General features: G+C 40.3%; 2 protein-coding genes across 9 annotated transcripts in view; one reads left to right on the plus strand and one right to left on the minus strand.

The window, feature by feature from the left end:
- The window catches only part of AMN1 (antagonist of mitotic exit network 1 homolog), a 469,636-nt gene that overhangs the window by 119,683 nt on the left and 324,455 nt on the right, over positions 1 to 25,498 (plus strand). The gene's annotated exons all lie outside the window — the stretch shown is intronic.
- The window catches only part of LOC138722177 (protein bicaudal D homolog 1), a 305,608-nt gene that overhangs the window by 108,283 nt on the left and 171,827 nt on the right, over positions 1 to 25,498 (minus strand). For 4 of the 8 annotated variants that reach the window (XM_069860112.1, XM_069860103.1, XM_069860087.1 and 1 more), the window contains one exon: positions 22,974 to 24,681. The exons of 2 other annotated variants lie outside the window; for them this stretch is intronic. In XM_069860112.1, the coding sequence (XP_069716213.1) occupies positions 24,594 to 24,681 (88 nt within the window). In that variant the 3' untranslated portion in view covers positions 22,974 to 24,593. Of the gene's footprint in view, positions 1 to 22,973; positions 24,682 to 25,498 lie in introns of those variants that run through there. 2 more of the 8 variants (XM_069860150.1, XM_069860131.1) reach the window with 2 other exon arrangements.

The raw sequence follows: 25,498 nt of genomic DNA on the forward strand, positions 1-25,498 counted from the left end.
CCTGTTCTCCTTTCCTCACATTAATTTCACAAGTCCTTTCTTCTGCTAAAGCCATTTCTGTTAAAAAGCTACTTCCAAGGCAGCTAGTTGAAGAAATCGTTAAAAATTCCTTTTTTAATTTCCTCCTTTCACTTCCTTGGATTATTGACAAAACTGCTGCTCTGGGAATACCGTCTCTACACAGAATTCTCTCTCCCCTTGTCAGAAGTACAGGAGTTTGTTGATAACAACCTGAATATATTGAGCTGTCTACAGTTATGCATTTGATTAAAATGTTTCAACCATCAAGAGCTGGAGGGAAAGTTTATCCATAGATTTAACATGATGGAAGGATCATTCTGATCATCTCAGTGTTGCGGCCAGTTCTGTTTAATATCTTTTTCAATGATCTGCATGAGGGGCTTGAGTGCTCCCTCAGTAAATTTACATCAAATTAGGTGGCAATGTCCATCTGCTTGAGAGTGGGAAGGCTGGATCACTGGGCCCACGTAAACTGTATGAGGTTTAACAAGGCCAAGTGCCAGGTCCTGCATTTCACCCACAACAATGCCATACAATGCTACAGGCTTGGGGACAAATGGCTGGAAAGCTGTCCAGTGGAAGAGGACTTGGGGGTAGTAGTCAACAGCCAGCTGAACATTAGCCAGAAGTGTTCTCAAGTAGCCAAGAAGGCCACTAGCACCTTGGTTTGTGTAAGAAATGGTGCGGACAGCAGGAGTGATCGTACTTAGCACTGGTGAGACCACATCTTGAATCCTGTGATCAGTTTGGGGTCCCTCACTACAAAAAAGGGCAGCAAAGCTGGTGAAGAGTCTGGAGCACAAGGCTTACACGGAACAGCTGAAGGAACCGAGGCTCTTTAGTCTGGAGAAGAGGAGGCTGAGGGGAGACTATTGCTTTGTACGTCTACCTAAAAGGAGGTTGTGGTGAGGCGAGTGTTGGTCTTTTCTCCCACGTAACAAGTGATAGAAAGAGAGGAAATGGCCTCAAGTTGTGCCAGAAGAGGTTTAGATTGCATATGAGGAAAAAATTGTTTACTGAAAGACTGGTAAAGCATTGGAAGAGGCTGCCCAAGGAAGTGATGATGCAACCCTGGAGGCATTAAAAAAAAATGTGCAGATGCGGTACTTCAGGACATGGTTTAGTAGGTATTGTATTGGGCTGACAGTTAGACTTGATGATCTTAGATGTCTTTTCCGACCTTGATGATTCTATGATTCTACAATCTAAGTCTAACTGTTCATCCTGGATCACCTTATATTCAGGAGAAATATAACACGCAGTATCACGTATTGGAACAGAAAGCAAATTTTTCCCTCATAGAAAACAGAGTCTCAGCTACAAGATTCACAATCAGTCATTTGATTAAAATATTGAATTGACAGTAACTTCTTGAAGAAAACCTACCCAGCACTAATGGAAGTAGAGGAAAAATCCCATAAGTATCTTGTTTCAAAATTTGCTTGCTTCAAATTTTCCCTTTCTCTCTGACAAATCCTTCATCCTGAGAAGACAGTTTGTCTTATGCAGCAAGATACTTTGAGTCATAACAGTGCAAAATACAGCAGTTGGAGCACTTTATCACACTGTACGCAGGACATACTGACAAACAGCATCAAATACTGCCCAGTTATGAATGGGATTTTGCTGAAATGCTGCAAGATGGGATAGTCCCTTACCGTGACTTACAAAGTGGATGAAAAATCTGACAACCACAGTTTTAAGCAGCACAGGTACTGACAAAGGACAAGATAATAGCCAAAGGCAAATAATGACTTTTTTTTTAAAGCTTCCTTTATCAATATTTGTATTTTACTGGTTGCCCAAAAGTAACACATTCCTCAAGCATGCTCTCCTTTTCCAATCTTCCAACTATATTAATGAATTTATCTGCAAGAGCAGCCAGCTTCTGTGATTTTGTACATTAAACTAATTTATGTTGTGTGTGCAAGCTATTACTTTCCCAATTTCAGCTGTGACTAAATGCATTTCAAGAATGGTATTTACCAGCATCTCTGCATTTTTGCCTTGGCCACATATTCTAAATTAGTCTTTACAGCAAGAAGCAGACTTACTTTCAGCAAATCCATGTCAAATCGTAACTCTTCCTTGAAACCCTTTGTGTATTGTCACTAGCAAGTCAAGCAGTGAATACAAGTTCTAATTTATGTAAGGAAATCACCATCCTGATCACCAGGAAGTCAGTATTACAAGATCAACCACAATTATTGGGTAAAGTAGACATTGTTAGGCAAAGGCTAAAGACATACATCAAGCCACCCCAAGATACATATGTAAGTGACCTCAGTCCTGGATAGCCAGTGAACCAAACAGTACACTTATTGGTTTTAAAGGGATTATTTTGATCCTAGATCTTTAGAGAAGAAGAGGGAGAAGAAAGGTATAAGAAAATAGTGAAATTGTCTTGAGGAAGCTAAACTCCATTTCCTGGCACTTTCACACGACACATTTGCTTCAATAGGAGGCACATAGGATTAACTTGGCACACAGAAACAGGAAGCTCTCTAACAATAGAAAACTGTGTTTTCATGCAAGTTCTGCATAAAGTGATTTTATTTTTACACTTTTCCTCATTTTTGAGGGAAGAGGAATATTTTGAAGCAGTTTCCTATACATTCATCTTCCTCTCTCAACATTTTTTAAGTACCAGCTCTCCTTAATAAATCTCAGCTTCAGAAAAAAAATTCAAAAACACTGCATTCACCAGGAAGGCAGGTAAAGCAGCTAGTTCTCTTTTGCAGTGGTCTCTTATGCAGCTACATATACCAGTCGCTGCTTAGATTAGTCCTAATGTATAGCAATATATATAGACTGTATAGGAATCAGTTTTTCAATCACTGCAGACCAGTCAACAAAATGCAGCGGATAACACAAAGCCAGGAGCAAGGAGAATGATAGTCCATAGTTCATTATTTTCAAAACTAAACGAAAAAACAACAATGAAAAACTTATAGAATAGTATGAATATCATTGTATAGTTGTCATTCTAGCTTTTAAAGAATAAACCCCTGAATAATAAAGTCATCTTTCATCGACAAGAACAGCACACTATTAGTCTCGTTTAGTTATCTCCCACTACAAGATGCAAACCCACAAAACTACTGAAGTGTTTTCTGAATAATCACATAAAGTCATATACATTTAACAGGCACAGATATAACAGTCGCAGTAGGGAACTAATTTTTTTCCTGTCAGTGTTTGCAGACACCTTGCTGCAATGAATGCTGTCCTGAATGCAAATTATCTCAGTTCCCTAAGAAGCTCAACTGCAGTGTCTGCAACTGCCAATGTTACAATGCCAGCAGACATATATTTAGGAGAAAGGGATCAGAAGAAAACAGTCCATAAGGGTGTAAAGTTGCACTTAGGATAATAAAGCCAAGAAAACAGTGCAAGATTTCAATGATACAGAAGTTAACCTGGTCTCTCTGCAGCAAGAACAGAGGTGACTGTACTGATGGCAGGAATTTGCCATTTCTTGATACGGAACTGAGTTACTATATCCTTCTGTTCTAAGCTATGTCTTCACAGCTAAATCAAGTGTTTAAGTGGAGATACAACCTTCTTGCTTGGCTTAATCCCATGCAGAATAAAAGTAGTGCCATGCTCCCACCTTGCAGAGTTCTTGGCTTATGAAAGGTGCTGAACAAGCAGTAGCCTACACCTGCTTCTTGACAAATAGCTAGTTACGCATTAACACGCATACGTGCATTTGCAGTAAAGATTTGTTCAAGTTAGTATCAACTTTGAATTCTAATTTAGCAGAAAAAAGACACCAAATCCACATTAGTTATTCCCTTCAAAACAGATTACTATTTGTGCTACTCCACTGAATTCTCATCTCTAAACTGCCTCCAGATATCAGCCTTAACGCTTTCCAGCCATTTCAAAGCATCTCTGAAGACTGAAGTACCCTTTTGTCCAAACCTTTAAACTAACGTCAACTTCTAATAGGACATAATTTTTGCTTTGCTCTGCAGGTAAACACACCAAGCTTTTTCAAACTTGAGTATTAATAAAATTCAGTTGCAATTCTGCACAAGACAATGAACCTGAATGACTTGGACTATAGTATGTTAAAGAGCAGAAAGATTTTTCTGTTAGATGTGAGACACTTAGACTGCAATGCATAACAAAAAGCTGCCGTAATGGAAATCTTAGAGTAGCCCATTTCAGCATCGTAAATGTTTTCAAATAATACCAAAAGTGGAAATACTCCCTGATCTTCTGCCTCTCAGCATAGAAAACCTGCAACATTTCCTAACTTCATCACACCAATGTCAAAGGCTGTGAGGAAACTATTGAGCGCACAGGAATTACAACAGGTCTTATTGAGTCGTTGCATTAATTAACACAAAATTCAATAGTGGAGAAGAGTTCCAATAAGCCTACCATATACATAATCCAGATCTTTCTCAAAGGCATTTATAAGCAAATATACCTCGTGTAATACATCTAGTTTCTCCAGTTGCTTTCTAGATACAGATCTGAGACAATTGCCGGAGTCCTGTCCCCAAGCAATAACTTAACTAGCATATTTCACAACACTCGGCAGGGACAAAGATCAGAGGTGTGTACTACACTAACTCCTCCTTCCACCTAAAGTTTTCAAGCAGGTCAAAGGCATACTCCTGCACTAGAAAATCCCTTTAAAATCCAGTTAGCATTTTGTAAGCCAAAAAAAGTATAAACACCTGCGCTTCTTCCTTTTTTTTTTCCGTCAGCAACAGAAGCAACTGCAGTCACATTCTGACTACAAAGTGCAAACACAGAGGGAGGCTAAACAGCTATCCTGGGACTACAGGATGCTGGAGCACATGCCGCTATGGCCTCTGTCAACAGGTGGAGCAGCCAGGGAGCCAGAGTCCCACTAAAAGAAAATAAATTGTATACACAAGGTTTCTTTACTTCATTTTCTAGGAGAAATGAATTATGAATTTTTTTTTTTAAAAAAAAATTCTTTACCTGCATGAAAAAAGTCTAAAAACATCACAGAGTCTCCCTCTTATTTCCCACATATTGGGATTCACTTTCTCATCTTAATTTCGGGAGGTATTCATATTGCAGTCATATCTAGCAAATATGATACAAGAAAGTACTATGAAGTTGGTTACTGCAGTGCAGGGCCAAACTAACAGGCAGCACATTGCTCTTGTCATGGCCCTCACAACCTTCCTTCCATCCAAAAGCCACGAGAATAATGCTCACACTGAAAAGCTACACATTGCAAATATATATAGTAAATAAAAGTCATACAGTGAAGTTGGTGTGTGCACAGATGAAAAGCGCAACGATAAAAGATTGTAGATGAGTATGAAACTGTTACCCAGGAGTCTAAAGTAACAGTGAGCAATTGCAGAAGCTAATGAAACTAAAATAGAAACAGAAAACACAGGGTTTCTGTTGTAAAGCCTATTTCTGTTACAGAAGAATAAAATCCATTAAGTCTACATTCTACAAATACAGCTGCCAAGTCTTCTTTCCCAATGTACACATGTAAGTAAAGCCTTGGAAAAAAATTCCCACCACCAATAAAAAAAAAATGTGGGTTCACGTACATCCAGAATAGCTATGCAGTAAAGCTAGAATAAAGCACACTAGGGACAGCATTGCAGTAGTGTGTTCTTATCTGTGCATACTCATTACATTAAGCAGATCTCTCTTGTCCAGGAATTAGTGAAAAGGCAGTCCCTATGGAGAACCTCTCATCCTTATATTTGACGTGTCATCATTCCCACCATTATAACAGACATATATTAGAGATTTCAAGCTTTACATCATCCACTTGGCCCTTCCACATCACAGAATCACAGAATGGTCAGGGTTGGAAAAGCCCTCTGGAGATCATCTAGTCCAGCCTGCTAAAGCAGGTTCACCCAGTGCAGGTTGCACAGGAACATGTCCAGGTGGGATCTGAATATCTCCAGTGACTGAGGTTCCACAACCTCTCTGGGCAGCCTGTTCCGGTGATCGGTCACCATCACAGTAAAGAAATTTTTCCTCATGTTCAAGTCACGTTTATAACATCCATAAACCCAAGGTGCTATGACATGACAAGCATAAGCCCAGCCTGCCACACCTGCCATAACACCATGGAGTCGCCGAGGTTAGACTTTAACCTACTCATAAACCAACAACTTTCTGAAGTTTGGATTTGGACTCGATGATCTGGTGGGTCTCTCCCAACCTGCTGATTCTATGATTCTATGATTCTGTTTTTACAGCATGGCCAAGCCAATACAGATAACCAACCTAAACCTACTGTTCTAGCAGCCCTGTATTAATGTCCTAGCAGCTGCCCTCTGAAGCATAACGCGTCAAACAAGTCTAACAGAGCTTCGTTGCTGGAGGGGCCAAAGAAAAAGGCACCCGGGGAGGGGCAGGTGCGAAGTATGAGGCTGTCGGGGGAGAGGGATGTTGTCCTGCCAGTCTAAGAGCTGTTAAAAGTAGAGGTTAAGAACATTCTGTGCTGAGGCGAGGGGTCTGTACACCCACCCCCGCTCTGAGAAGTGGCTCCCCAGCTCCTTCGAGTTTGTCTTCACTGCACAGAATCATAGAATCACCAGGTTGGAAGAGACCCACCGGATCATTCCGGATCACCGGAGTCCAACCATTCCTATCAAACCCTAAACCATATCCCTCAGCACCTCGTCCACCCGTGCCTTAAACACTTCCAGGGAAGGTGACTCAACCACTTCCCTGGGCAGCCTGTTCCAGTGCCCAATGACCCTTTGTGTGAAGAATATTTTCCTAATGTCCAGCCTAAACCTCCCCTGGTGGAGCTTGAGGCCATTCCCTCTTGTCCTGTCCCCTGTCACTCGGGAGAAGAGGCCAGCACCCTCCTCTCTACAACCTCCTTTCAGGTAGTTGTAGAGAGCAATGAGGTCTCCCCTCAGCCTCCTCTTCTCCAGGCAGAACAACCCCAGCTCTCTCAGCCGCTCCTCGTAAGACCTGCTCTCCAGCCCCCTCACCAGCTTTGTTGCTCTTCTCTGGACTCGCTCCAGAGCCTCAAGATCCTTCTTGTGGTGAAGGGCCCAGAACTGAACACAGTACTCGCACAGGCACGCACGGCGAAAGTTTACTTAAACGAGCCTCCTCCCTGACTTCGAGGAGGAAACGCACAACCTTTTCTTGACCCACACACCCAGTCGAAGGCGGCGGGGGACGCCGCAGCCCGCACGGGGCCCGCACGGCAGAGCCACCGGGGCGGGACGGCGCGGTCGCCTTCCCCGGGTCCCCCGGCAATCCTCGGATCCCCCTGCCATCCTAGGGTCCCCCCTGCAATTCTGGGTCCCCCCTGCAATCCCGGGTGTGTCCCCCCCCACCCCCGCAATCCCCGGGTCCCGGGGCAGAGGGCAGAGGCAGAGGCGAGGGAAGGCTCCGGGCTGTTACCTGAGGGCGCCCTCCAGGCGGGCCCCGGCGGGCGGGTGGTCGCAGCTCCGTAGGCGGCGAAGGGGCTGGATTTCCTGCGGATCGCCGCCCGCCTGCAGCGCGGGCCCTCGGCTCCGCTCATCCTCGGGAGGGGACGGAGAGAGGCAGAGCGAGGGGAGAAGCCCGGGGGCGGCGGAGCCCCGAGGGCAGCACCGCCCGCTCCCCGCTCCGGCCCCGCACCTGCCGCCGCTCCCCGCCCCGCCGGCACCTGCCCCAGCGCCTCCTCCTCCCTCCCTGCCCCGCGGGGCCGGGCTGCCGGGCTGCCTCCTCTCGCCGCTCTCCCCCGAAATGCCTTCCCCATTCCTGTAAGATTTACAAGTGTGAGTGCAAGAAGTTGGCTGTACTGCAGCGCCCACCCCCCTTCTCCCAAGGAGAAAATGCTCAACGACCTCTGCGTCCTAGCACTTAAAAGTGAGTTTTGATGCCAAGGATGGAGCTGCAGTACTTGCATCAATAATAATTCCAGCTAAAAGGGTTCATTCTGGCCAAAGCTGTTGCCTCTCTCTAAATTTTAATCAATATTAACCGAGAAATGCAATTAGATGGCTATGCTGCTGTGAGGGGAGGTTGTAGAAAGGAGGGTGCTGGCCTCTTCTCCCAAGTGACAGCTGATGGGACAAGGGGGAATGGCCTCAAGCTGCACCAGGGGAGGTTCAGACTGGATATCAGGGAAAAATTTTTGACAGAAAGGGTCATCGGGCACTGGAACAGGCTGCCCAGGGAGGTGGTTGAGTCACCTTCCCTGGAGGTGTTTAAAAGATGAGTAGACGAGGTGCTCAGGGACATGGTTTAGTGGCAGGCAGCAGTGGCTGAATTCAATGATCCAAGAGGTCTTTTCCAACCTGGTCATTCTATGATTTTATAATTCTGTGAGAGCTGAGAGTAAATTCATTAAGTAGCAAAAGTGTCTAAGGGCACCTATTTACTTGCTTGACTGGGATGTCACATGTTAGAGACAGAACATCTGCACCTCTGCCACCGCAAGAGCAGGTAACAGCAGTCTGGCAGGATGAGAGCTTGTGAGTCTGTCAGGGAGTTTGATGTGATGCAGATAGTAGCACAACAGTTGCGAAGTGGTGCTCCTGGTACATAGTTCTTTCCTGGGGTTTGGAAACACCAGATTTACGGGCTTCTGTAGGAGATGGCCTCCTGTTTTCTAACATGCTGCCTCATTTGCTGTCAGTCATACTTGGAGTATTTCCGCACAAAATAGGAGTGTAGTCAGCTACAGTCTAGTCCAGAGATGTTCTCCCTTTGGTGATGATCCAACACAACCCATTAGTTACCAGGAAGCCCATAAACTGCTGGAGCTTAGAATAATCATAGAATCATAGAATCACCAGGTTGGAAGAGACCCACCGGATCATCGAGTCCAACCATTCCTATCAAACACTAAACCATGCCCCTTAGCGCCTCATTAATATTTTGGGGAAGTCCCGCTCTGCACTTGCTCTGTTCTTCCGTCTTTTCTTTGGCCACTGCCACTGTTAGAGATGAGAAGTGGGCAGGAGGGACCTTCCGTTTGACCCTGACCTGCCACTCTTATGCTCTTACATCTTCATTAATAGGATTTCATGGACTGCTGAGGCAACCTGCTGACTTTCCAACTTCCTCATCTCCTGAGGGATAAGGATACCTTTCGTCAGCACACGCAGAGTCATGCATGCAACATGGCCACACCTATATAAGCGAATTACGTGGCGGAGCGTCACCTTCCTCCAGAGTCTTGTGCTGTGGTGCGAGGCTCTGGCTGAGTCCTTTCCTGTGGGCTTCCTTGGTGCGCAGGACCCAACAGTAACACACCTTCTTCTGATGTCAAGGGGCCATCTGTGTGAGGCAACAGCAATTTCCTACCCATGGGAGGGGCACAGCAGCAGAGAGAGGCTGTGGTGGTGCTACCTGTACTACACATGCAGCAGCAAAGGACTATGAGGCAGAAGTCAGTTGAGTGGGTCTTCTGCTTTTAGTGTTAGAGACCAGGTCAGCAGCAGGGGGGGAACTGGTGCAGCTGGGACATCTGTCACTATGTGCCAAGGATCTTACTCTTTTTGTCTCTTTGCGAAATCATTGTCTTCCAGAAGAGGGTGGAATTTTACAGCCTCTTTCCCCCACCCCCACCATTCATTCCCCATTAAAAATGAGGCAGTCAGATCACCTCCCAATTTTTTTTGTGTGATTATTACTGCAAACGTTAGGTTTTACTTCTGTGAATATACAAAAAAAAAGCAGTGACTTGGAGGTAAAAGACCAAGTTATTTCTTGACTTCAGTCACCTGACCTGGGCTACACATTTTTGTAGACTTTAGCTACCTACAGTTCATGTATGTGTAGCAAGGATCAATCATTAACTCATTCAGATAAAAATCTTCTTCCAGAGCACTCATATGCACTTAAATCTTCCTGTAGACTCACACCAATTCTATTACTGAGTAATTTTTAGTATTACTGATTTAAACAAGGAGAGAGCAAGAGAGGCTGAGAACATCCTGTTAATAATTCTCAAAGCACTTCACGAAGGAGGAAGTACCTGCCTCTCTTGATGGGACAGGAAAATGAGGTATTACATGAAGAAATTATTTGTTTAAAGTTGTCAATACAGAAGTAAAAACAATACTATATGGGAATGAAAATAAGATTGAAAATAGATGCCCTTTCTCTGTTTCTCTTGTGATAGAAAAAAGACAGGTGATAACTTAGCTGAGATTAACCTAGCTATTAGCTGATTGCTCAATGGCCAGTCTTTAGCCAGGCATAATTATTACTTATTGTTGAACTCTGTACTTGCCTCTTTAAACACAGATCTCAGCTCCTGGAAGGAAAACAGCTAATGAAGCAAGGGCAAACACACACCCCCACAGATCCCAAGTAAATGGTAGGAACTATGTTAATTTTGTTTTCTGCGATGTTATCAGTGAGAGGGAATTTACTACAATGTCACTCTGGAAAATAAAGGTCACCCCAGAAAAGAGAATCGTGACAACTCTGTGGCATCAGGAGAGTGGTCACAAAAGTTAATTTTCTTCAGAAAATCCTCCTGAATCTTGATGATGTATTTAAAGCAATGAGGTGGCAGCATGTGATATAAGAAATTCACACAGTCAGTGAATTCATGCTAATTGTAGAGCATTTGTACACTTCAGTGCAGTACAGGCTTCTCAGAGTAGCTTATTGTCTCTTTTCTTCTCAGTAAGTTGTGTCACAGACCTGGAGCAGCTGGTTCAAGCTGGTTCTGAACTACTGTACACCAGCAACGGGTCCATTCTGCCTGCTTTAACTGTGTTAAAACTAGCTGCTCCTTCTGGCATGTCTTTTCTTCTTTTTTACATACTGCTTTCAAGCTCTTTTTTCTCCATTCCCAGGGAGAGACAGGGAGCCTTTTGGCAATATCAGCAAGAGGAAAAACATTTTTTCAGTGTAAAAAGTCAATTGGAGATAGATATAATCTTGGAAAACATCACTGTAAATTATTAAAACTTTACTATAATAACTGGAGATGGAATCTGAGGACAGAAAATATTGAATAAGCTTAAACATAGTGCTGACATAAACAGTACTGCCAATTCTGCTTAAAATATATGAAGGTCATGAAATGACACTACTTGAATAAAAGCTTTGCAGCATACCTCCCACCCCAGGTGAAGTGTAGGAGGAGTGATGTACCCCCTCTGTTGTACGGTAACTGAGGTAACCAGTAAACCACAGCTAACCCTTTCAAGTGTGGGCACTAGCTGGGCCATCTGGCTCCAAATCTCTCTGTAGGAGTGGTGAGAAATGCAGTGGTGGAGACTTGATTTAATTACACCTATTTGCATGCGAGAGGAACAACAGGAAGGCTATGGAAGCACACAGAGGTGTAGGACGAAGGCAAGGACAGCTGGCAACATTTAGCAGAAAGAAAAAGCTGAAAGGGCACTTCTGGCATGTGAAAAGCTTGCAAGCGCTCATCTTATGTTGCTGGAACCCCAAAGCATTAGGGGAAATAGGATTTTACCCTCATCTTATGCTGCTGGAACCCCAAAGCATTAGGGGAAATAGGATTTTAAAGCAATCTTTGTTTAGTTTGTGAGAAAACAAATGCCTCACTTTGTATGTAAACCATTGTACCTCCAGTAAACCTCTTTGTATTAACCTTTTCTTCCCCCAACAGAAATAGCCTTCAAAAGACTTGATTTTTCCTACCTCCCTAAGTAAGACTGTTTCTGGTTACTTCTGGTCAAGTTTCTTTATTTCTGCAGGAGTTTAGCCTTATTTTTCTTCTCAGTTACACAACAAATCTGTTCCTGGATTCAGTTTATAGCCATGAGCTTTGATTTCTCTGAGTACTATCTTGTGCTTTACCCCACAGCAAATCTGTGTAGTAACGTATTCTTAGAGAATTAATGCACAGGCCTTTGAGAAAGAAGATGCATTAACTCAGCACCTAATAAAAATACACCTATAATGCTTCTAAACATTACAGACTTGAGCTATTTGGAACTACTTTGGACAGTATCTTATCTAAGGTCTGACAGAAAGATGCCATTCTCTGTTAGATACAAAATTCCAGGTAAAGCTAAAATTCAAATGCAGCTTGTTGCATAGAAAATCCACACTAAATACATAGCTAACTAAGCCAAGTCCTACTTAAGTCAGGGTAGAGTTCATCATATATTTTGAAACTTTTGTGAACTGCATGTTGTATAACCCACAAACCAGTTCTGCTAGTAGGGAAGTATAATGAAGAACAAGAACCGATATAGCAAAAGATAGAGTAGGATACTAATTAGAGAAGAATCTCACTCATCTCAGGCCCTCGTGCACATTCCAGATGAAAAGTCCCTTCTGATGGCAGCAGCAGTTACAATGCACAAAGCAACTTCAGTGTGTGCAACGGAGACATACAGACTAAGCAATCAAATGTGAGGCAGATACTTAACCTCAGTTAAATTAGCAGACAAACACAGAATCCAGGATTCGAAGACATAATATTACTTTGAGCCTGAGGCTGCAGACTGGCTTCTTAGTCTGGGGAGTGGCTTACAAAGATGAGAGGGACTCAAGCCTGATGCTTTTTTCCTGTGTAGCACTCAGCGTATGTCTTAGAACAGTGTGGGGACCCTGAATTTAATTCATTACTCTGGCTTACACCAAAAAAAAATGCACCCAGCTTTTCTGTTACTTCCTCCTCATCAAAAAGTCTAGAACACACTGACTTCACTTCCCTGCTAGAAGGAGCCTTAGGGTCAACAGCATGAATTATGAGTCAAACATCAGAAGTAACACATGACAAGCACTCTGGGGGGTAGACAATGCCCAGACATTAGCTGCTGGAACAAAAAATGTTGAATGGGTAGGTAGCGCTCAGAAGAAAATCATGGTAGTCTCTTTTCACCTAGACAATGGCGTTTCTAATACAGATCTCTGTTCTACCTCGCTTGACTGTTTAAGAAGGAATGCCGTTGTGTTTTATTTGTTTCCTCCTGTTGTTATTTTGGGCCCTATCAAAGACAGTTATGGGGACTACTCAGCAGCAGGCTTTGTCCACTTCCAGCCTCTGTAGTAAAGAATCCTATTTATACACCTTATAGCCAGGATTTCTTTCTCTACCACATGAAAGTCCACATTAAATTTCCTGATACATACGCCTTGATGTTTGTTTTATATTAACCCTTTCTTGGTACACAGAAGCATTTTGCCTGTTGCGAGCAAGTTCTTAGAGGTTACTGAAATCATGTTGAGGTAAAGCTATCACACATATCCCTTAGTTTTAATGAAGCTACTTAGAGAGAGTAACTGCTGTATAATCAGTTAGATAAGTTCATTCATTTAACAAAGACTGATTTACAAGTCAGAATATTCTTCATCACCACCACCACAGGTTAACGAAATATGTTTCCCACTATCCAGTTAATGTCAGACACTTAGGTACTATTAGCAGCAGTGCTTTAGCTTTGATTTCAATTAACTACCGATGAAAACAAACTTTAAGATCATGTTAGAAAAAGGAGAGAGAAAGCAAACTTTATTCAATAAAATGGTCTACTCTTCTCCCATTTCTTCTTTCTTTCTTTCTACAGTGAAAACTAACGTCAACTATGAAAAAAAAGTTTAAAAACCATAGTATAAGCTCCCCATTTGAGACATTTTAGTGAGGTCTGATTCCCAGGACAAGAGCGACAACTCTTTTAGATGTTCCTCACATCCAAAATCAATAGTGCCTCTACCTTTTTGTCAGATTAAGTTAAATTCACTGTTAAAAATTGTGAATTAATAGATTAGGCAAAACTATTCTTGATACAGCCCACAAGTTCCTTGTGGTCTGACAGGAAAATACATGCCAGCAAGATCCTTGGTATGACTGTCCAAGAGGCCCTTAATCTGGTGATGGCAGCAGCCAGCTCCTAACCACCGTTTCTTCTGAGCCCTGCTTCTCCATTTTCTCAGAGGAGGCCCATGCCTGGAGGGGTGATAGAAAAGTTAGTGGTCACTCCTGGGAAAAAGATGACTGCTTGTGTGAAAGGAGCTGGTGGCTGCTATGAGCCGTTCCTCTAGCGTGTTACATATGTGGTGTTCACAAGCTCTGGGAAGGGCTGCAGCTAAGAGAAGGGACTCTGTCCACATGGAAATGTGTGACAAGGAAACAAAGTGCTCTTTGCCATTGCTCTGCACTTATTCCCAATGCCAAGCCTCAGCTCCACTATCTTTTGTTGGTACTATGATATATGGGATTGGAGTTTGTTTAAAAAAACATGCACTGCTGTGGTGCAGTATACATTAACCATTGTCTCTATGAATGCTTAGCTAAACAGTAAACCAAAATGTTTTGGTTCTCTCCCTAACAAATCAACACCTGGAGAGCAATTGGCTGATAGAACATGTTGTGTAAACAAATGGATAATATTACTTAAGTCTGTGGAAGAGAATGCACTGGTCTCAATATTGCAATACTCCCTCAACTTTGTTTCTTTTCCTTTTTGTATAATCCAAGCAGTCAGGTACTTAAGATTGCTTCTGATGAGGCATCTGGTACACACACAGGAGGTTTCAGCATGCTTCTCAATAATTTATAGTGACTTAAAATAGAGAGACTTCAAAGCTGTTGCTGCATTTGCCGACTTCTCAAAGTGAGCATCATCCACCCTTGTTTTCCTTCATTCTGTTCCACATTCCACAGACTCCTTTGGATCTTTTGGGGCTGAAATGCAATTATTTGGTGCAAAGGCTGTGAAAAGGATATAAATGCTGCTCCTGTTCCACTTAAACTCTCTTTTCTATCTGAATCTCACGAATAGCATTCCATTCATATTTATAATTTTTAAAATGTATTTTTACCTACAGAGATCTAACATTGTCTAACTTTGGAACTCAGTACTTCAAGCATGTTTCGCATAGACATCTAAGGCATTATGCACTGCAAATGGCTGTAGCGCTACCATACTGAGATATGCCTCACTTTTACATTCAAGCATAAATAGCACTAAATGTAACTGCATAGATGAGGGGTCTGAATCTTCAGAAACTCCCAAATCTTAATCTGGGCTCTGTGGTGGATTTATATTCAAAATTTTGAACACAGTCTTTAAAGAGATGCAGTCACTTTAAAGGAAATCCAAGTTCTCCATGAGAAAAAGATCATCTATATTTTACTGAGCTAACATTGTTGAGGGAAGAAAAGTTTTCCCATGCTTAGACCGTGTTTTCATCTTAGGCCTGGTGAGTCAAATTCCCTTTTTGATTTACAGGCCTGACAGTCAGAAGGAGGGAATAGGTCTACGGAAATTAAAACTAGAAAGTGGATGTTAAACCTCAGTTATTTATAGTCATGCTTTATTAATACCAAGCACTGCAGAAACAGGGAATGAGCTCTGAATCAGCTCAAGCACTTGAGCAATGCAGGTTCTGAAGCAGGGTGTGTACCACATGGACTAAACTCACCTTGCTGAGAGCACCTGGCTACCCCATCTAAAAACCACTTTGGTATTCCAGTGTGTATAGGGTGCATGTACACAGAGAGGTGACGGGGTACTTATACAGAACCTCAGCTCACTTTGTCAAATGTTGATGATGTTTTTCCCATTGCACAGTCTCAATTTGTCTATCTGTAGGTTTGAGATAACAGGGCCCATTTTGCAAAGATGTTTCAGTAATGAATTAATATGCATAGAGTGCTCTGAAGATAAAAAGAGCTACTTTGCATTTGGCTTAGATAACAAAAATATTTGAAAGCAGTGGTGGCTTCACAGATGCATTTTCTTTTTAAGAAATCTAGGACTTCGAGATGGCTGGTATTTGTATGCAGTGCATTTATATAAGTTTTAATTTTATGTTTTGCATGGCTGATGTTGAGTCACAAGCTGGTCAGGAAAGCACTTGCCAGTCACGTCTTCAAACTGCATGAAATACTCCATGTCATGCCCACAGTCTTGTCATCTGCTCCACACAGGTGAATCGCCAACACCCAGATCGACACCACTAAAGTCTGTGTAGTTTTGCTCCTACTCAGAGATCTCTTTAAATCAAATCTCCAAGGAACAGACTGACTAGCAGGTCTATTCAGTCAGGTCAAAGCAAGTTTCACAACCAACTGTGGATAACATGGGCCAAACTCCACCTGATTTTAAAGTAACTTCCCTAGTCTGAGGCCTGATGGTGGCATCCGTATAGCCATGAAGGGCAGCTGCCGCTTCATCTTACAGCAGTAACAAGCTGTATTGCTATAGAAAGATCTGCATTGTATGTATCACCTTTGAGCCATCTGAGTTTACTGAGGTTGTCTATCTCCAACGGAGGTTTCTTATTACTATAGCAAAGCCATTTCATCTTGTATAGGGAGACAGAAGATGACCTGTGCCATAAAAACAGTAGCTTTTTTTATCCTGAGACCATGGGCCTTTCTTGTCTGTGCGAGGGAGAACAAAATATTTGGGCTACACCCTTTCCACCCAGAATTTGATCTTCAGGGGAGCTCTGTACTCATGTAGCTTTCCTTATTGTACTCCTAATGTGAGTAAACAGCCTCACTTTTATAATAATACCTTAACAAATATGATGGCATTGGATAGCAAAAATAAACTTATTTGAGAGAAGTAATAAACACTTTAAAAACCTGACAGCCCTTTCCAGGTAGAGAATCCTATGAATTAATTTAAGTAGCCACAATTGCCTCATTATTTCCAAAATTTCAGTATAACTCACTTAAGGGAGAAGAAAGAGCTTCTTTCCCCCACCTCATGGAGCCTTCTCACAAATAACATTTTTCAGTCATACTATTATAACAATAATTTGAGTTATATATTTTTCTCTAAAAGCAGCCACCTAAACTTATTCCTAAAGTATAGATACCTCCAATATGACAGAAGATAATTTATAAATGAGTGAAACGTGTGTTTTCTCATATACTGCTGTAATCACAAAAGAATACTTTTTACTGGGTTATTACACTTCTGCTAAGTTGTTGTAGCATCGAGCCTTATTTTAGTGCATAGTTAGGCCTTTCTTCTTTCATTCAGGCAATCACTCAGATCTTCCGCTGAGAGGAAAGTTGTTGTGCCTGTCCCTTTAGGATACACAAATGGATGAGAGCTAGCTTTATTCCAAAAATTTTTTTCCCAGGATTATATTAATTATTATCATCTGTTTTAGCTCAATTTCCTCCCTGCATTTTATTCTGTATATAAAATCTTCTCTTCTCTGTTTGTCATTCACAGGCTGCTAAAAGATGTGGATGTCAGGACCTTTGCTATGGCCTGCTTCATGATTAGTACCTCTGTTCTTATTATTGATCTCACGAAATCTAGGTTTCAACATTGTTCAAAATCATATAGTAATTTTTTGCACTCAACCTGAGTTGCCAGAAGTCTGTAAGTGTTTTATGGTGTTAAAAGTCAAACTACAGTTTCTTCTGTCTTTAGGAGTAACTGGGATTACTCAGTATATCTCTAAGCATAACTGCAATATTTATCAAGGGGGGTATCCAGCAACAAAGACTTGCAGTGGCAGTCACTATAAACTCTAGCTTCAGGATATTTTTCATTATCATCTGGCATATCTATATCGGAAAACTGATAGTTCATTTGTCAGCAATTACGTCCTGCTCCAGAACAAGGGGTAACAGGGCTTCTCAAGGGATATATTACATAGAAGTTTTCCTTGGACACAAAAGTTGTATTTTTTGGAGTGTGTTTCGTTGCTTTTTTTAACCCAGGCTATTTCAGTGACCTTACTCATACCACCACTTCTCAGACAGCTGCACAGGACCAGCTGAAGGGATAATACAGAGAAAGGGGAAGGAGCAATATGGGTTAGAAGTACCTCAGATCAAGTTTGCCATAAGAACGTTCACACAAACGGCAACTCTGTGAAACTGCAATCAAAGGAAATATTATGAGGAAGAGAAATCTGGCTTCTCCTTTTTTTTTTTCTTCTTTATAGTTTTCAGAAACTTTTAATTTAAAATCAGAGGGGAGGAACACTCAGTGTAAGAAAATCCTATCTTGAGCAGTCACACTTCTGCTAAAATACTCATGCAACGCTGTTGCCAAAAGCACTTCTGCAATGAACGCAGATAAAGTGGGAGACCTCCCCCTGCTAGATGAGGAAAAGGAAGAAAAGAGAGAAGTGGGAAGATTTAGACAAGAAGCAGGTCTTGAACTGTATTTCTGTCCCCATGCACAAATCCTGTTACTATCCAAAGCACCTCACCATTTAGCCAAAACCAAAACCGACCTTCTAATAGTTCCCATTGGGTCAAACAACACTGCAGCCTGGTAGGCACAATCCTTACTCCAGGCTCTCCCCTCTTCCTGGCCCATTTCTAAAATGTGGACATTTGCTACCCCACAGGGATCTTGTCAGCAGTGAGGTTCACCTGAGGAGGTGGTTACCTGCCTTCCCAGGCCATGGTCCTGAATGACTGGCCACCGAGGGAGGATTTTGATCTCCATGCTGTGTGAGGAAGGCTCTTCCACAAGGTATAAAAGATGCTTCTTACTTCAAAAAGCAGGTAGGGTACACTGTACTGTACACAGCACTCCCAAACCAATTTTATGCTGACTTGAGCTCTTCATTTGCTTCCACATCCCCTGAGGGTGGTGACTTGCATCTTACAAAGCATCCTTGCACCAATACTTTATGCAGATATTGCAGCATTTCAGAGATTACTCAGATCTGTTGGAAATAGTATACGGAGAATCTGTCTTCATCTTAGTATCTGCCTCAATCCCAGAAACCAGAGAAAACCTCTTTGATTTAATTCCGATTCCTTTTTTTTCTTTAATGTTGATTTCCCTTCCCATTTTCCTGTCCTTTAATTCTTTTCAACTTATTATGGATCTTTAAGAACTAAATAAATGCAAAATGTATAAGCCACGCTGACCCACTGCAAACTGATGTAAATAGAAGTAGACCAGACAGCATGGAATTAAATGAACAAAAATGGCCAGTTTATTCACTGGAACAGTTATGCATTACACTGTAATTTTAATTGGAACATAAAGATGTAAGAATCAGTATATTGGCTTCTTTTAATTATTTTCTTCAGCACTAGAGTGTTTGTCCCAACCATTTGACTGCATGATCATATTACACATGTACAAGCACAGACTTTATGAATCCCTCACAAGGTATTAATCTAGGATTGTCTACAAGGACAAGGAAGAGTTAACATGGGAATGACTTCAATTTTAAAAACAAATTATGCATTTTTTGGAAACAAGAATTATTTAACTTTTTTGCTTTTAGCATAAAGTAGCCACAAGAAGAGTTTCAGTCTTTAGCAAATGAACATAGATACTTTTATAGTCTTCACCACCTAGAAACACTCCATCATTTAACCCCAAGAAGGCAGGACAACATAATGTCAATTCAACATAGGAGTAGCTGAGTTATTACAGCAGTAAACATACAGTATATAAATTTGTGTTTGTCACAAACTCCACCAATGGTAAAATTCTTTTGAAAGGAACACAGCAATCTGTATGGTTCATTAGATACAGAACATCATGCAAATGGAAACATTCAATAGATTACAAAAGTCACAAAACATCAGTTTTCTTTCTTTTTTTAAATTGTTTACAAAGGATCAAGTTAATTAACTCTTTAACAGTCAAACCACAGGGCTGTAAAACAAAAGGGCAATAAGTAATAAAATGGACTTAATTTATCCACTGGCATAGCACACATAGCCATATCTGTGAATAGAAAAGAAAAAAGCTAGATTACTCTTATTTCTTCTTCATAGCTGATAAAATGCTAACTCAGCTAGCAAGCCAGTCTACTTGAAACTTTTATCAATCATTTGTGTTTGATGATTTCCAAAATATTCTTGAAATCTAGTACTCATATAATCAATAAAAACTTTTCAACTCTATTTACTAATGTTGAGAAAAAAACACATACTCTTCTCCACTCTTTCCTTTACAGCAAATCATGATAATCAAAAGAAAGCTTCATAGGACATTTTTGAATCACAAGGCCCTATCACCCAGAGTCTGCCCGCCCATTAACTCCAGTTATAGAATACAGGGTTTTTCCTTTACCTTTTGTCAGTTTGTCACTTGGTTGCCGTTAGATCTCATTAAGGGGATTTTCAAGAACTCCACAGGAAACAGATTAAAATCCAATAAGGATTTAAGCTGTGCACCTCAGAATGAAAGATACAGACTATATGTGATAGTCCGCCTGCCTTTCCAGCAAGAGGAATATGCAGATTACATAAGAAATAAGAATTTTCTAGCTTAATTATGGATATGGAAAAGCTACATGATGTTAAGAATCTCATGCACACATTTCACATTGCATATTTATATGCATTTGTGCCTGAAGGTGAAAGGCAATTACTTTTCTGTTTCTTTTCCACAGGATGCTTAATTCTACTGAAAACAACCCTTAATGGCTAAAAAAGTCTGAATATTGTATAACCCTTTCAGACTCAGTGCACACAGAGCAAAGGAAAACTGAAGAAAAGTGATGACTGGAAATTTTCAAGAGGTAACTATAGCAATTATCATACCTCAAAGGTAAAGCTTTAGCGCCTGCCATTCTCAGACAAGGATTTCCGAAGTACAAAAGAAAGAATTTTACTGTACCCTCAGTGGATATGCATCCTCTGCCAAAAAAAGGAACAGACCTCAGAAGAGTTGATAAAATCTATAACTTATAGTGATGATGATCTATCTAGCTACAGTGGAACTGGCAGCACAACTGCTGACTTTGGCATTGCAGGCTGAATGCTAAGGTTAGTGTAAAAATGAGGGTTTGGACTCATGGGTATCATTCCCAGTGTGATGAGAACTGTGTCATATTTTGCTAACAGCTTACTTAAGTATTTGCAACATAATTATCGTGAACAGCTGTCAGAGGTGAGATCATATTTTATACGTCAGGTTTTATTTCATAACATAATATCCTTTTTGTTCACACTTAAATATGGCAAATGGCTTAAAGAAGTTTACAAATTTTAAAATAAAAGTTGAAAGTCACCTTGGCATTAAAACTTGCAACATTACCTTATTTACAGTTTCACTCTATGAACCCGGCTCTATAACTACGGTTACATTAATTGACTGTGAAAAACCAAATGGATGGAGAAAGCACAGGGATGCCAACCTGTCAATCAGATCAATCAGAAAGAATATCACTACTGCCTCCACCTAGAAGGCAGAAATTTCTACAATTCGCATGAAAAATGGCAGTATTTCCTCCTTCTGTAAAACCCCCCTTTATCTTTTGACTGATAGAAAATATACATTCCATACATTATATTACATTTTATAATTGATTTATTAATCTTGTTTTCCCCTTATATTTCATTTTTTTTCCCTTTCTTTTTTTAACACACATTTCCAATAAACTGAATTTCCAGAAGAGGATCATTTCATGGAACAAGGAATATTTTTGCACTGCATCAGAAAATAAAACCTAAAATCAGAACTGAACAGGCTAGTCCAAATCCAAAGAAATTTCGAGGCCATCACAAAGAACAAGAGCTGCATTTCAGATATGAAAATCAAAGCAAGATTTGAATGGCTTCCTTACTGTGTAGGACACATTCAGCATTTCTGTGTATACTCAACCATTGCAAACATATGTATAATTTTATCTTTCCTGATTTTTAAAGATTAAGAAATCAACACACCACAAATTGATTTTAAATGGGCAAAACACAGTATTTTGCAACCCTTAAAAAACATGCTTTTCTTTCTGGTTTTGTCTGCATGTAAATATTTCCTACAAAATCTCTCACAAAGTTGTATGTTATCAATCACTATATAATAAATAACTGTTTATCATCTCAAGTTCAAGATATATATTTTATTTTGTAATGGTTAACTGACAAAGCTTGTCCCAGGGACCTACACACTTTTATAACTTACAGTGCAATAACTACAGCCATTTGTACATTTAGGTTTGTTTCTATTTCTCTTAAATTTCCAACACTTAAGTTATATTACATATAAAAAATGTAAATTGAAAACTTAGAAAGGAAAAATTTAACGCTTAAAGAGAATAAAAAAATTTAATAAACCCACTTATTTCTATAAAACAGGGCCACAATTTCTATACCATTGGTAGCTGTTTTGTAATAGCTCTGGATCCACATGGACATACCAGTACAATGTTTCAGCTTCTCAAAGTTGCTTTGCAAATCACAGCTGGAAACAAATTTCTAGACAGTTGTTCCAATACTACATTTTTTTCCCAATAAATTTGTATCTGTATAGAAAGGAAATGTATTTCACTGAATTTCTGTTTAACTTACATATAGGGAAAATGCATATTTTGGATATGAGGATACGAAGATAGGGAAAACTATTCCAAATGCAGCCAGCAGTAAGTGTATTGAAAAATGCAATGCAAATTCTTTTCCTTTTTAACAACATACAGTAGCTGTCTTTGTTGGATGCAGACGTGGCCACTGTACAATATTCATACACAAGTCTGACAAAGTCAGGAATTCTGAGACACTTTTTGAAGGCAGCATTTGCCTCAGATAAAATGTTTCATTGGATTTGTTTTTAATGAAAATCAAAATCAAAATAGCAGCTAATCTCAGTGTCAGACAATATGATAGAGCTGAACAAGTTTTTACTTCATTTTTGTATGACAAGACAACATGTCAGTTAAGTATGATACTGAATAGCAATGTAGATGTGTACAAGAAGAATCATGAGAACTGTGCGGAAACCAAAGTCAAAACACCGCTGAGTGTTATTTGTTTGATCTGATCAGAATTGGACTATTAGTTTGTTCCTATTTTCTCTGACTCTGAATGTTTTGTTACAATAGCTCAGCTGCTTTGCCAAGGTTACATGACATACATTGTTGATAACATAGAGTACTCCTATTTACAGCACCTTTGTTACTGGTACTACGGTAATAATGATTTGTTAGGCACACTGAGTGGTCACCGATTCTTTCCTCTGCTGATGTTTTGTGTATCGTAACATTTGGTAAGCACTGTTAACTAACAGAAGACTGACTTCATTTTCACAAATTCAGGCAGAATATGAAAGAATTATTCCAACCACACCTGCAGCAATATCTTTTCCCCAGCTGCTCTGTACATTAGGCTGTACGCTATTTCCCACTTCGAGATCATACAGATGCTGCAGAGAAGGAATAAAGACATACAGAAATATCCAAGCCTTTCTTCTGTAAATAATTAAGGCCACCTGACAAAGCAAGGAGTGCGCTAATTACCCACAAGTAGGCAGGTAGGCAGTACTGAGGACTTTTTTTTCCCAGCTGATGACCAGACAGGAAGCCAGTAGATCCTGAACCATGATCCCCCTCCTTAGCCACTTGCCTTGCTGTCAGGTACTGTGCAAAACAAATTCTGCTATCCTTGATTTTGTTCTGAAAGCCACTACTTTTTTAAAAAACCCAAACTTACTCAGCTTTTCCAGGAAAGAATCTTTAACTAGGAACACTGTGCACTGTTGCGATAGAGTCTGCGTAGCGTAGATCACCTGAGTATTTGTCATAAACTGACATGAGCTAAGGTTCTGTTGATTTTTGGCAAGGAAAAAATGCACTACAGTAAAGTCCTACTAACTTTCATCCACACCATTAACCCATTAACCCTACCTGCATGAGTTCCTTCACCACAGAATACTTCACATGAAAGGCGTTTGACTTTGCCATTCATACTAGCCTTTCACAGTAAGGCCTCAAGCTAGTATCCTGAATGTGGGAGCGTGAGGAGAAAATGTTTTTAATTAGCACACAACATTTTACATATTTTAGATTTTCTTTCTAGATACCAAATAGAAAGTAAGCCCAAAATACAGCACCAATTCATCTACTTGTCTGAAATGCAAAAATATAATTATGATGCAAGCAAACAACTGAAAACAAATCAGTACATCATCCTTTCATCTCCTTCTTAGGCTTAATAATTATCTTTCCGTGAAGAGCTAGAACAAAACCAGAAGCTAGTGTAATAAGAATTAAAAAACCCAAGTGCATAAACAATATCAGTGCAGCAGCAAAATATACAGTCAATGTTAACATTCCAATTCAACCCATTTCCAACATTTTCGTGCAATAAAAAGTGGCCATGTGCTGGCCAATGCAACAAGCCTCTTCTTACTATTAACACAGTCATTCTTCACTTAAACTATTTCTGCTTGTTTTTTAAAAACAAAATTAATTAAATACAACTCTCATAAAAAGGAAAAAAAAGAGTATTTTATAAACACAAAATTCTGGTGCAAATAAAGTAAAAAATAAATATCTCACAATTAATGACAAGAGGAAATTTGACCTGGTTCCTATGGCTGAACTTAAGAGAATGTGAGGGTAAGGTTTTTGTAACATACTTTTAATTAATTTTGGCTTAAGTCTCTCGTTATTTCAGAGGTAAAGCCAAGCAGCTGGAAAGAACATTTTTGTTGAGGTGTTAAATTTCACTACATTTTAGTTGTGATAGCAAACTTTGAATACGATCAGAGGAACCATAAAAAGTCTTCTTGATAGGTTGGGCTCTGTGCTTTGTGTTCTTCTTCTCAACCTTCTCTCAGTCAACAGAGCAGGGGATACGAATCCAGACTTGTCAATGCAGCAACAAGGCAGGATTGTCAACCTGCTTGCTGGGAACACCCCCAGCCTTTGTTGCATGAACTCCACTCTGTTTGCATTTTCTCTTACGTTGCATATGAAGATTAGGGGTAAGGAGGAGGCTTAGAGAGACAGTTGAGAGGGGCACACTGAGAGCTGGAATGTGGCTGCTCTTCTGGAAGAGCATTAGGACTGAAAATTAAAAAGAAAAGAGAAAAAGTGCTTAAAATACACAACAAAGTTTTTACATGTATGTAAATAGCACAGGGCTGAAAACAAACTTTAAAAGGGGAAGAAACCTAATTTCTAAATCTGTATTCCCAGATGCAAAGTATAAACAAAGAAAATTCTCATTGTGCATACATTCAGTGACACCTGTATGCGTACATGAAATGCCATGGATATCCTGCTTGACAGTTCATGTACCCAGTTACCATTTGAGTGCTCTGATGAAAAATGCTGTGTGGAAAAACAAATGCATATGCAAAATGCAGGAGCAAATTCGAATGACAAAACAAAGATGCCAGTCTTTATGTGAACATTAAAGATATTGCATATGCAACTTATCAATTGTTTGATATGAAGGACAGTGCCAATCTGAAAATCAGATTTGGTCACTTTGCAATAATCTCATTTATTACTGAATGTGAACTATTTACTAGTACATTTGTACAAATACGTACTAAGTACAAAGTGTAACTTTCTTCATCAGGCAACATTAGCATTACATATTTTGTAATTAACAATTCCAAAGGGTGGGAGGGTTTGTGTTTTATTTACTTTTGGTTTTGTGCTGTTTGATTCCTCTTCAATTCTGCAATACACTTTTGAAATTTGGCTGTTTTTCATGTACAATATCTCTGATAGCAGTATTCACCTCTTAAGCTTCTAAATGTGCATTTTTAGTGTACCCTGTCATATAGCACAGTGAGGTCTGAACCAGCTTTCAGCAAAGCAGACAGGGCTGGAGTTGCAGCACGAAGATAAGGGGCAATGAACACAAACATAT

Source organism: Phaenicophaeus curvirostris, chromosome 1 (genome assembly GCF_032191515.1).
Source record: "Phaenicophaeus curvirostris isolate KB17595 chromosome 1, BPBGC_Pcur_1.0, whole genome shotgun sequence".
Classification (NCBI taxonomy): domain Eukaryota; kingdom Metazoa; phylum Chordata; class Aves; order Cuculiformes; family Cuculidae; genus Phaenicophaeus; species Phaenicophaeus curvirostris.